The sequence below is a fragment of the Kryptolebias marmoratus genome, linkage group LG11, assembly GCF_001649575.2.
Source record: "Kryptolebias marmoratus isolate JLee-2015 linkage group LG11, ASM164957v2, whole genome shotgun sequence".
NCBI classification, from domain to species: domain Eukaryota; kingdom Metazoa; phylum Chordata; class Actinopteri; order Cyprinodontiformes; family Rivulidae; genus Kryptolebias; species Kryptolebias marmoratus.
Window position 1 is genome coordinate 2,445,110 of NC_051440.1, and position 13,829 is coordinate 2,458,938.

The window sequence follows — 13,829 nt, forward strand, 5'->3', positions numbered from 1 at the left end:
TGTTCCCCGGATCTAAACCCAATTGAGAACATTTGGGGATGGATGGCAAGGGAAGTTTACAAAAATGGACATCAGTTCCAGACAGTGGATGCCCTTCGTGAAGCCATCTTCAACACTTGGAGCAACGTTCCCACTAGCCTCCTGGAAAGACTGGCATCAAGCATGCCTAAACGATTGTTTGAAGTAATCAACAAGAACGGTGGAGCTACTCATTACTGAGTCCTTCTTTTTGACACTTTGATTTCTGTTTTGGGGGTTTTCGGGGTTTTTTGAGCTATGGTCTTAAACTTTTGATCACCTGAAAAAATCATGTTTGAGTGTAAATGAAGTTTTCAATTAATTCCCTGCTCAAAAGTTTTTGTCTCTTGCACTGATTTCTTTTTTTAACATTGTGAAGCTCTACTTAGAACCTTCTTAAGATCCAAGAGTGCAAAATGCAAATTCTTGCAATTTTTTGACTGGTCTTAAGATTTTGATCAGGAGTGTATAAAAGATCCTGCATGGAGCTCCAGACTGAGGGTGATTGATGGTCATTTTATATTTCATCAGTTTCTGAGTTATGGCTCCAAAAGTTGTGACCTTCTCAAAAAGCTATTTGCTAATGGTCTTGTCGTCCATTCCAGCCTTGCACAGATTTATTATCTGGTCCCTAAAGTCTTTGGTCTGATCTGGTTGAGAGGCTGGAATGGAACGAACTGATTCTGTGGACATGTGGGCTTTATGAACATAACGAGCTGTGATCTGGAGGGGCCGATTGATTGATTATTATCTGTGTACCACATGAGCATGTAACCAATCTGTGGGAGCCAGGATTCTGTGCGGTTTGTTGGAGATCAAATACTTATTTCACTCAATGACATGACAATCAATCTGTAACTTTTCTATCAATGTTTTTTTTCTGGATTTTTAGTTAGTGTTCTGTCTCTATCTTTTAATACAGTTTGAGTTCTTTCAGTGTTTTGCTTCTCCTCATGTAGAGATTAGAACCTGGGTATTTACCTGTGCGTCTGGTGGTCTGGGTGGCGGTCAGGACAACTCTGCGCAGGCAGAGCAGTTTGAGAAGAGGTGACGTCTTCTGGTTGAGCTGACTCAGCTCCCTCTTTGCCCGAGACAAGTTCATACTACAGATAAACAGAGAGCCGCATAAAGGACACCTCAGTCACAAACCAGAAAGCAAAGAAAATAAAACCTCTTGAAATCTGAAGAGCAAGTTTACAACATGAAGGCCTATCTGTGAAGGGATCCTGCAAGAATCAAATCAGGCTGATATCTGTGCTGAAGCTAATCCACAGAAGATGAGACTAAAAGTAAAGTTTGTCAGAGACATTACAAATCTAATTAATCAGCACCAAGGCTTGTCCCATCAGGTAATCTTGTCAAAGTTACCATATTAAAAAAATAAAACCGTTACCATGTCAGAAATGCTGTGGAATATTTAGTTATGTTTAATATTGTTTTAGTTTGAGGTTGTTTTGTTCTAAGAGGATGATGATGATGATGATGATGAACTGACCTGAACTCTGGTTCGACACCGAGCTCCTTCTGCTGCAGATCCTGCAGACTCCTGGTGGTTTTATTGAAGGCAGCATCCTGTTGATGAGCAGCAGAAGATGCATGTTGTTTTAGTGAACATGTTGCTCACAAGTACTGTAGTGCAGGAGTCACTGCATCTTTCTCTTGTTTTTATGATCAGGAAAAAAAATATGTAGAGACCACTCCTGGAGGAGTCCAGTTGTTTAACCTCATGTGCTTTAATTTGTGTAAAATATATTGTCTTGATTAAAAGATGAATGCTCTGACTTCATAAACATCTATTTTTTTTAAATCAAAAGGCCTAGCATTCTTTGAAGGAATGCGTACCACCCACCACCTTTCATGCCAGAGTTTTCAACTAAGAAGTTTTTATGTTGAGCAATGATGGCATTGTAGTCATTCTGGTCACATGCTGAAAATAACATTATGCACAATCTCATGTGAAATTACATGTCAGACTCAGTCTGTGTCAGGAAAGACTCAGCTACTACCACATCTAATTTTAGCTCAATATCTGTTATGATAGTAGCTGAGAGTCATTCCCAACACACTCTGCGGCGGTGTTGTACCGAGTGAATCGACTGAAAGGGAACTACAAATGTTAATGCTCATAGTGTTTCCTATTATTTGTCAGTAGTAATAATTTCTGTGCAATGGGGCAAACTTCACCTTGCCCTACTAAAACATCATTTCATATTTCGAGAACTGACCGGTTATCTGACACTTAAGTCAGTTGGTCAGTCTCAGAGCCACGCTCTGAGACGAAACATTAAGTGGATTTGAAGCTAATCCTGGAGAAGAAACTCAAAAAAGCACTATCTGGAAAATAAACCATGGCTCTAATGTGGTGTGGTTCAATAAGATAATGTTGGTAATGGTCAGCAAGCTAAACAAAGCCTCTTTGGTTTTTCATGTCTTTTTAGAGGATTAAAATCTTTTGTTGGAATACCAGGGACAGTCACAGCTCAGCACACTGGTCATGTCATTAATCAAAAACCAGCTGATTCACGATCTGCAAGATTTAATGACAAGTGAAACATCATATTTATTAAATCCAATCCTTCGTGAAGTGTACATGGGTATGAAATGGTGATGTTGAGGTATGACGTCACAAAAAGCACGAAGCACCCAGGAGCAGACCTGTCCATACGATGCTGTTAGAGTGATCTGAGTGGTGTTTAAAGCTGAACCCTGTGGAGGATTGACACTGATCAGTTTGTTGGATTGAACTCCGGTCTCGGTTTTCTCTGTGAGCCTTCCACAGCAGGTAGATGTGAGGCTGTTGATGTGTCTGTTTATTGTTACCGCCTCTGTAATGCTGTCATGGTCACTACTGGAGTGATCCGAGGTGTGATGCTGAGTTCCTAATGCAAGGCTGTTACGGGCATGTAAAGAGTAGAGCTGTCTACTCAATCATAGCCCTGTCCTCCTCAGTCTCTGATTCTGACACATAGAAACACATTTTTGTATGTTTGTTTGTGTTGGACATGTTAGAAGTCAAAAGAAAAGAGTAAGGTATATTGTGCTCCACCACTTTTCCTAGAAATAAAAATGGCACTGCTCTGAGGACTACACATCTAGTTATTTTCAAGGTTTGACCAAAACAGCTACAAGTCCATCATAACATGATTTTAATGTAAAACACTGGCATGAATGGAGGTGGGCGAAAAGCATTCCTTCAAGGAATGCTCAGCTTTTAATAAATGTTTTTCTTTTTGAAAACAGCATCAACACTGTATTTATTATTGTGCTGTATTAGTTGTATCCCATTGGTTGTAAAGTTTTAGGAAAAAAAAACAATCAGTGTTCTTGTCAGAAATAAATCCCAGGAAATGTTTGGTCTGAAGAAAAACTCTGATGGCTTGAAGTCTGGAGCTGACATTTAACCATGTTTGGTTCAGGTTGGTCATCTTTTATTTAAATAAGCCCAGGTTTACACCACCTTCTGAGCAAGAAACAACTAAATTGGACATTTTTAGATCACTGTTAAAAACATTTATCAGTAAAACTGTTGGTTTGATTAGCAGAAGAACACAAAAACAATATGGATGGAAGAGGGTCAGGGAGGATTTCTAACAGCTTAATAAAGTTTCTGCACATGCAGTTATGTACATGAGAGCAGGACCTTCTGGGTTTGTGTAGATAGGCAATGAGAGCTCAGACTTACGTGGCTGGCTTCAAGAGTTCCCACAACGTTAAAGATTAAATCATGGATACCATGATGAACGTAGATCTAAAATGAGAAAAAAAAAACATAAAAAAAACAAACAATGTAGAAAAACAGACCAAGATCAAAGGAAAAATCTCTACACAAATTCATTACATTCTAATTTATGTACATACATATTCAGTGACAACAGAAGACAACACTGTCCACAAATAAGTCCTTCTTTTAACATTTTTAAACAAAGTGCTTTTTAGGCGCACAATACAAAACTTGATGTAAGGAGCAATGACTGCTTAGCTTTCTTAACCTACAAAAATATACTTGAAATATCAGTTTTAAGGTAGAACTCGCAAGTACAATACAGCCTAAAATTAGTCAAAATATAGCAAACTTGAGTACTGTTCTGTGATTGCTTGATCACATCCATAGATATTCATCATCTTGGATGTTTCACCCTTTTATTGTTGTCACACATCAATAAATTTGCCTTTTTGAAATAAATAAATACACACACACACACACACATATAAAACCATTTCAAAACAGTTTTGAAAAGGAATATGGGATATGTGTAAATTTACCAAGAGCGGGGACACTCTCAGACTCTCAGTGAGAGTGAAGGAGAATAAAGAGAGATCACAAATACACCTGTGGGCACTCTGAAGGAGTTAAAGCTTCAGCAAGTGAGATGGGAGAGACTGAATATACATCACAGTTCTTTTGCAGACAGCATCGGGAGTGTAGTAGTTGGGGTTAGCCGACTGTAGCTGTTGCTGGCAACACGACAGCTTAGTGGTTACAACTGTTGCCTCACAGCCAGAAGGTCCTGGGTTCAAACCCCGAGTTGGAGTCTTTCTGAGTTCTCCTTGTGTTTGTGTGGGTTTCCTCCAGCAGCCTAAAAACATACATGTTAGGCTGCCTTCAGGCCCAGGCCTCCCTTGAGAAATAGATCTGTGAACTCAGTGGGACTTGCCTAGTTAAATAAAGGTTAATAAATCCAGGATTTCCCTATATTGTGCAGCCTTTATTTTAGCCTTGATCTTTACAAGCTTTTCAGGGCCGACTGCTAAGAAACACTTGACCGTGGAGTCTTCCACATGGTGTTTGGCAAACTCTAGACAAGATTTATCATGGTTTTCTTCAACACGGTCTTTCTCTTTGTCACTCTCCCATAAAGCTCAGACTGGTGAAGAACCTGGACAGCAACTGTTGTAGCTCAGTCTCTCCCATCTCACCTGCTACAGCTTGGATCTCCTTCAGAGAGCTCCCAGGTTCTCCTTCTTCACGCTCAGTCAGTTTGTGAGGATGGCCTGCTCTTGGTAGATTTACACGTCCCATATTCCTTCATTTCTTGATGATGGGTTTAACAGAACTCCTGGGGTTGTTTAGGGCCTTGGGAATCATTTTGTATCCATTCCCGGACTTGTACTTTTCAATCATCTTTTCTCTGAGTTGAATTAGGACAGTCGGGGTAAATGTTTAAACAGTCACTTATTTTACATCACATATTTTTATTTAATTAGTCTTACTTGATTTCACTTTGACATTTAAGGTTTTTTGAAAATTCTTTGTGAGGAAGGCCAATTTATATTGACCATGGTTGATTTATAATAGCAATAAAAAACATCAAGGGGGTGAATACTTTTCATAGGTATTGTATTCATGAAGAAGTGGGGTAAGTCAGTAGGGGCAGGGAAACATACTGTACTTAAACTTATAGATGTGGTTCTTTACTGGAACTGGAGAAAAAAGTTGATTTAAAAGAAGATACCTCCACTGCCTGTTTGAGAAGAGTCATCTGAAGCTCCTGCCTTGCCACAAGTTTCTGTAAATACATGCAGAGAAATGTAAAGATAAAACTTCTCCTCCTAATGTCATTAAAAACAATAATTTCTTGAAGGAATGCATATCACCTGCCACCATTACCTACTTAGGGGTCTTGCCCACGAGGGTGCTAGACTTTAATAGCGCAGAGGTTGTCAGTATGTTTTGCACATGTACAAAGTAGTAATACACTGAAATAATTTTTAAAAGTCTGGGTGAACGTTTCATTGCAACTGTTACTCCCAGAGGTACTACCCACATGGTTTGGTGTTTCTGGAATTAAAGGAATGATAAGTAAAAAAAAAAACAAATAAAACACCTTTAAACAATTTAGACTGATGTGTATTTGATGAAAACACCAGTCCTTGTAAGAGACCAACCAACAGATGCAGCATTCTGAATCCAACTTTATCTGTAAACTGGATTAAATCAAAGAGGCTTTGTTTTAGGATTTTTTTGTTATCAAGTTGTTTGAGATACTCAATGAATTTTTTCAACCCTACTTTACACTATATTTCCTAATCAAACACTGTAACAGCAATGTGATCTACAGCAGAGAGGCAGACTGACAGCTCCTCCACCAGGCTGGAGTATACTCACCAGGCGAGAATCTCTCAGCAGACATTGAAGACATTTAGTGTAAAGACCATTCACAGAGTCCTAAAAAATAAAAATATGGAGACAATATTGGTATTAAATCTTTATTACTTTCCCCATTTGCTGAGAAACCAAAGGATGGACGACACAAGAAACTTTGAACTGTTAGACTTTAGTTTTTCATACTATGTGGTGACGAAGTCCCTTCCTCTCCTGTTCCTTGAAAGCTTCACAGAAGCTGTGGATGAACTTGTCCAGTTTCTGGGCAGGACGACCCAGGAACTCCACCACATCCTCCACACTCCTCAGGCAGTAAGTAGGAAGCGGACTGACCTCTGACAGGCTCGGTTCCAACTCCAGAGGCCTGGAGATGCACAGAATGCTGTACCGCTGCTCCTGGTCGTTGTAGAAAGTTTCCTCAAACAAGATGGGGATCACTGATGGAGCTGGAAAGCCAGATCCCAGCAAGAGCTGCCGGTCTTGGATCTTAACTTCCTGTTGTACAAAACAGAAGCAAATCCAAGTTGGAATATATGACAAATGTCTTGGCAAATAAAAAATAGATAAATAAAAGAAACAGTTCAGTTTTTGTTGATAATTCTTTGACCCTTTGGAATAGATCTTAGTTTGAACAACAAGCTCACAGCATGCCACTGAAAACATCTTAGGAGACAGAATCAACTGCATAATATATGGGTTTTTAATAAGAGTTTGAAAAGGTTGATGAGTAGGTGCTACAATCAGCCTTAGCCTTAAAACTGGAGCTCTATGATTGCTATTGAACAGCCCGATCCTTTCAAAAATGTGCAACTATAATAGGTCTGTACAAAATTAGAAAAACTTGCAATGCGGTATATTATGGTTTAATATTGCAATATCAATATCAATTGTGACAAACCCACATTTTCCTCACTCATTACTTTCTCCTTCGTCATCACTTTCATTTAAACCTGGCATCTGGACCAAGGTCAGTGAGAACCTGTTGAATTGACCTAAATATAAGAACAGCCGCACCGTAACCCATGAGTTGTCCAGCTGTGCAGTTTGACATTCTGACCTTACACTGTTACAGAGTTTGAGCACGGACAGATAGAGGTCAGCTGTGACATTGACCTTTGACCAGAACCTTGAAATCAATGAGGATAATCCATGCTTTGTGAGGTGGTGCAGTTTGACATTTCTATGTTCAAGGGTTATCAATTTAGAGCTCAGACAAGAAACTGTCCACAGACGAATGGACAGATGGACAGATGGACAATGGCGCCATAACATAATACTTAGGGCAGGCTTATGAAAAAGTGCAAAGCTTCTGTGCACATCATCACACAAACAAAACTGCTGCCTCACGGTGCATAATTCTGATGACAATGGTATGACTATATTTCATGACATGTTGAAGCGCAGACAGAAACAAATATTAATGGACTGTTAAGCTCAAGCCTGAAGATGGTGACAGGAGTCCTGCCAGCTCCACATTTGGACCCAGAGCAAAACTTTAAAGGAGAGAGGGAATTCCTCGCGCACACATCCACTCAGACGATCACACCTCTGATCGGTCAAAATTGCGAGTCTGAGTGGGGGACTGGTAGAATTTGTATTAATAGTTGTGATTCCAATGGTGCAGCTTCCTGGAGAGACTGAACAGTAAGACATTTATAGAAACACTGATATTTATCAACGGTCTGTTGTTTATTACCTCTAATATGAATAAAATACTAATAAATTTATTTATATAGCATATTTAAAACAAAGCTAAAGTGTTGCACACAAAGACAGTGAACAGTAAAAAGATGATACCAAACAAGAAAGCATAAAAAACAAACAAAAGTTAAAACTATTACACTATAATAAGACAAAATAAAACTATTAAAAATGATGATAAAATGCCAACTCTCATTCTGTATTAAAAGCCAGTAAGTACAAAGGTACTCCTGATGGAGAGAGGCAGCAGATAAAAACAGAGGACCAACCTTTCCATCCAGAGTCTTGTATCCATCCTCCGCAGGCTGTAGGACGTAGCTGTCGAAGTGTAAGTCTGAGAAGCTGCTGACGGTCAAACTTCCACAACAAGGAACCAGAACCTGCAGGTTTTACACCAAACAAAACAGAAAATCAGAAGTTCCATTGAATGTATTCATCACACAACAGATATTTAATCTATCCTAATACAAACAAATCACAGAGACCAACAAGAACATTGGATACCAACTCACTCTAAACAGATCAGTTGGTTTCCTTACACAACCTTTAAATAACAAGCACTATGTCATACACTGAATGTGAATGTACTGTATTTGTTTTGAACTGAACTAGATTTAAAATTAAAACTTGTTTTTTTTCTGTATAGTGCCCTGAGATGTCTTTTGGTATGAATTGGTGCTGTATAGGGTGAAATGAATTAAATTCAATGTTCTTTTTAAGTCCAGTCAGCTGCAGCTCATTCCTTAAGGCCAGTGGCTTGGCAGAAGATCACAATCAATTCAAAAAGTCTGAGGATGAAGCTGCTAATTTATTTTATTACTGATACTGTATGTACAACGACTCCATCTTATGAAAGTTACAACAACCAGAAAGTAAAAAAAAATGAAAATTTTAGTAAATTTTAATACAATAACTGGATGATAAAGAAAGTATTGGTTAGAGTTATAATACTGTAATAAGATTTTTGATTAATTCTTCTTTTTAAAGAATGAAGCATGTGCCTAAATGTAAGCCTGCTCATCCCACAACTCTTTCATCAGGACAGAGACAAAGAATTGTTTTATCACACAACTATGCAGCCTGGTTCTTAACAAGAAGTCAAGTGTAGGAACCCTAAAAGGCAGAACAGACATATGACTCACAACGCCCTGGAGCTCTGCCGCTCGGCTGCAGAGGTCCGGTCTCTGTTTGTCCAGGGCCAAGTAGAAAGGATTCCTCAGGATGTTCTCATCATACACAGCCATAAGGAGCTGGACGTTTGGATTCTGCAGAACAAATCAGCGTTGCAGACTGAGGGTTAACATGAGTGAACCAAACTTCACAAAGTGAGCTGGGGACATCGATCCAAAACATCTGAAACAAACTTCTGGAGTTCTGGGATCACATTTTAAAAAAAGTTTAAAAAACAGAAAACAACTGCACTTCCATTCTGTAGCTGAAGATGTTTTGCTTCTCATCAGAGGAGGATTATCAATTCAAAAAACAGAGTGTGGCGTTCAAGTTCAAGTTCTAAACATGCATCATTTATTTTTTTACTTTAAAAAAAAAAAAGCATGTGTGCAAATATGATTCAGCTAATGCTTTATATATATATATATATATATATAAAATAAAGAGACAGCACTTAAAGATAAGTGTGTTATAAATGATGAACTAACCATGAACTAATGGTGAATGAGACAATACCTTGTATTCTGAGTCTCATCTTTAAAAATGCCTCGTTCATGGCTTCAGAAACTCGAGCTTAGTTCCTGGTTAGGAAACCATTAGCAAATGGAGAACAGTTTTTTTCTTAGACAATAGTTTACAAAACTATTGTTTTGTTACAAATGGGGAAGGGGGAGGGGAGGAAAAAGTGTTTGTGTAGTGACTGACAAGCACAGTGTGGCTGGTCGGATCAGACTTTCTGATAATTTGTTAGTGAAAAAAATTTTGGTGCACAGAAATGCCAAATCTGTTGTATTTTCAAAAAATTACTGATTGTATATGTATAGACCCTAAAACTAATGTATTATGCAATAATGATTGTATATCTGGCAACACTGACAGGCATCCATCTTAATATATGCACACACACACAAATAAACAGATATACACACGTGGCCAAAATTGTTGGCACCCCTCGTTTAATGAAATTAAAACCCACAATGGTCACAGAAACAACTATAATCTGACAAAAGTAAGAATAAATAAAAATTCTATGAAAATGAACAAATGAAAGTCAGACATTGCTTTTCAACCATGCTTCAACAGAATTTAAAAAAATGAATAAAACTTATGAAACAGGTCTGGACAGAAATGATGGTACCCCTGAAAACAATGTGACTGTGACCAAAGGGTGTGTGTATGTACACATACATACACATATAAACATACACTCACAGGCCACTTTATTAGATACATTCGTTCAATTGCTTGTATCACAAATGGCTGATCAGCCAATCACATGGCAGCAGCTCATTGCTCTCTGGCATGTAGATGTAATGAAGACGACTTCCTGAAGTTCAAACTGGGCATCAGAATGGGGAAGAAATGGGACTAAGTGATTTTGAATGTGGCGTGGTTGTTGGTGCCAAACGAGCTGCTGTGAGTATTTCAGAAGCTAATGATCTACTGGGATTTTTACACACAACCATCTCTAGGGTTTACAGAGAATGGTCCAAAAAAGTGAAAATATCCTGTCAGCAGCAATTATGTGGACATAAAAGACTTGTTAATGTCAGAGGTGACAGAAAGTCAACAGTAGCTCAAATGACCACTTGTTCCAAACAGGTTTGCAGAAATCCATCTCTGAACAGACAACATGTCTAACCTTGATGCAGATGACCTGCAGCAGAAGATCACACCAGGAGCCACTCCTATCAGCCAAGAACAGGCTCACCAACAATGGACAATAAGAGATTGGAAAAGCATTGCCTGGTCTGATGGGTCTGGATTCACTGAACTTCAGTGGCCTCCACAGTCAGCAGATCTAAGTCCAAATGATCGCCTTTGAGAGGTGGTGGAATGGGAGATTCACATCATAGACATGTAGCTGATAAATCTGCAGCAACTGCATGATGCTAACATGCCAATATGGACCAACATCTCTGAGAACAGTTTCCAACAACTTGTTAAATCTATGACATGAAAACCTAAGGTAGTTCTGAAGGCAAAAGCTGGTCAAGCCCAGAATCAGCAAGGTGTACCTAATGAAGTGGCCACTGTTATCGATGAATTTACAAAGTATTTGTTAAAAACTTTCTATTAGAAGCAAGATTTTAAATTCTCCTTAGGGTTATTCGTTTAAAAAAATATATTATTTATTTTTCTTCACTGGTCATTTAGGGAGTCAGTGGAAAGAAACTAAAACAATTATTTCACTGTGTATTTATTCATTTCATGGCTCCAATCAGTGAGGCCAACTTAGTGACTTTGTTGTTATTTTTTAGTGAGTTTTCAGAAAACTCTAGTCACTAAATCTAACAACTCTTTTTTTGGCTTTATTGTGGACTTTTGGAGACTGCTGTGAAAGCAAATATCGTCCTTTCCAATGAGCAGCAGAACCCCCGTCCCAAAGCCCTGACAGGCAGCTCCGTCCTCCCACAGCATCTGGGACCAACAAAGGTGCCGAAAAAGAGAAACTCTGAGTTAATTTAGACATAGATAATGTTACATACAGCCATCAATCAGGATGTGCGAAGCTGAAGCCACTGATGTGCGAAGAAGCATGTGGGGGGGGGATCTCTTGTTCTGACTGCAGCTGGAGGGACACTGCGGGATTACTGAGATGCCTGTCAGGGCTTTGGGACCGGGCAGGACCTGCAGCATCACCTACTCATTAGAAAGAACAATACGTGCTTTTAGGGCTGTCTTCAGAAGTCCACGGTAAAATCAGAAAAACTAGTTAGATTTATTTTAATCGATTTTTGTTGTTGTTCATGTTTTTTTAAATAGTCGGTAGAGTGTGAAAAGTCGCTAAGTTGGCAACCGGTGTGGTGTCTCTGGTCTGAAGTTCACATTAAATAGAGGCAATTTAATATTTGTTTTTCAAGTGTCATTGGTTCAGTAATTTGTTGATGGTTCTGTGGGCTGACTGACATCTCACTGTCAGCACCAGGTCAAATGGCAGGAAGACACCGCTGAATTCACCGAGCTCGAATATCCAACCTCGAGTCCCCCGAGTGGTCTGATGCACTTCCATTTTGTGAACTGAGTTTGCAGCTTTTTTTTTTTTTAACTTGCTGGTGTTTTCAGAGTTTTTAGTGTTTTTTGTACTTGCAGCAATTTTCTTTTTTGCATTTGTTTTATTGGCTATGTTTTTACTTCTGTCTGTTTTCTATGATCGTAGTGTTTTTCTGTTGCACTTGTTTTTCTATGTTTGTGTGTTTTGGAGTTTGCATCCATCATGTGTTTGCAGAGCGTTTGCGCCTGTTGGCCACCGTAGGTTCAAGTGGCTTGACCCTGTTCAGCTTAAGCTTTCCTTAATAAGTAGATCAGAGCAAAAGAGTTAAAAATATCTAAAATGATAAACTAACTTGATTTATCTCAAGAAAATAAATTAATCATTTGTCAGAGGTCAGTGGACTGAGGCAAAAAAAAAAGCTTTAAAGAGAGAACAGCTTGTTTGTAGTAAAGAGGGAAAAAGAACAACTGCTCTCATTATCTAAAAATTTTCTCTCCATTCCAGTGCTTACCATGTACATTTTAAAAACATGAAGCCAATGAAGAGTGTCGGTGTTATATATGCTCGGTGTTCGGTCCAAAAATGGACACAAACTTAAAAAGTATTGCTTGATATGAATCCAGCTGATCCTTACTGAGACTGATCCTGGTGTCGACTGTTGTTTTCTGACCCGAGTTCAACAACCGGACAAGATTTAAGCTCAACACATATTTATCTCCAATCAAAATGTTTCAAACTCTTTTACTTCTGACTGCAGTTCAAAGACGTCAGTGTTGACTTCTAAAGGGACAGGGGATCAATCTAAAGATTTTAAAATGCATTTTTTAAAAGGCTTTGTAAACACAATGATATTAATGTGCAAAGACTGGACTAATTTATACAGATGTTAGTCACGTAAAGAACAAACAGGAATAATCATACTCCATCCCAAACATAATTAGATGCCCTTCAGCATCACCTGTGTGTGCACCGATAACACACACACCATGGTGAATCACACCAAATCAGCTCCTACAGGCCGGACCCAAACACCATCGTAATAATAAATGTCCAGATGTTAGTTTTCCCTGCTACTTGAGGCAGACAGCTGCTGGTCCAAGTCTATTCTTGTTCAGAGAGAGGCCTGCCTCTTCATGCATGATCTGGATTAAACTGAAGATCTGATCCAACCCCGTGACTTCCTCAGACAGACAGTTTTACAGAAACTAAACTGGGAGGGGGGGGACACACGCCCTGGACAGGTCACAAGTCCACCATACTTGAAAACAAACGAGACAAACAATCATTCATGCTCTCACTCACGCCTAGGGATAATTCAGTTACCAATGAACCTAACATGCATGTCTTTGGTCTTTGGGAGGAACCCGGAGTACCTGCAGTAAACCCACATGAGCACAGGGAGAACATGTAAACTCCACCCAAAAAAACCTGGAAGCAAACCTGCAACCTTCTTGCTGGGAGGTGACAGCTCTAACCACTGCACCACTGTGCCACCCCCTGACTGTGTTCTTCCATACTCTGAGTCCCTCCTGGATGACCGAGCTTCTCATCCTATCTCTAAGGGAGAGCCCAGACACCCTGTGGAGGAAACTCATTTCAGCCGCTTGTATTCGCGATCTCGTTCTTTTGGTCACTACTTAAAGCTCGTGACCATAGATGAGGGTAGGAACGTAGATCGACCGGTAAATCGAGACCTTTGCTTTTTGACTCAGCTCTCTCTTCACCACGACAGACCGGTACAGCGCCTGCTTCACTGCAGACGCTGCACCAATCCGCCTGTCGATCTCCCGCTCCATTTTTCCCTCATTCGTGAACAAGACCCCGAGATACTTAAACTCCTCC

General features: G+C 39.4%; 1 protein-coding gene across 1 annotated transcript in view; it reads right to left on the minus strand.

Annotated features, from left to right (window-relative positions):
- ankrd27 (ankyrin repeat domain 27 (VPS9 domain)) overlaps positions 1 to 13,829 on the minus strand; it is a 37,775-nt gene that overhangs the window by 19,388 nt on the left and 4,558 nt on the right. Inside the window, exons 2-9 of the mRNA XM_017440373.3 lie at positions 8,965 to 9,087; positions 8,092 to 8,202; positions 6,308 to 6,616; positions 6,125 to 6,184; positions 5,472 to 5,525; positions 3,701 to 3,766; positions 1,514 to 1,590; positions 1,000 to 1,121 (exon numbers count right to left, since the gene is read on the minus strand). Of these exons, the coding sequence (XP_017295862.1) occupies positions 1,000 to 1,121; positions 1,514 to 1,590; positions 3,701 to 3,766; positions 5,472 to 5,525; positions 6,125 to 6,184; positions 6,308 to 6,616; positions 8,092 to 8,202; positions 8,965 to 9,066 (901 nt within the window). The 5' untranslated portion in view covers positions 9,067 to 9,087. The remainder of the gene's footprint in view (positions 1 to 999; positions 1,122 to 1,513; positions 1,591 to 3,700; positions 3,767 to 5,471; positions 5,526 to 6,124; positions 6,185 to 6,307; positions 6,617 to 8,091; positions 8,203 to 8,964; positions 9,088 to 13,829) is intronic.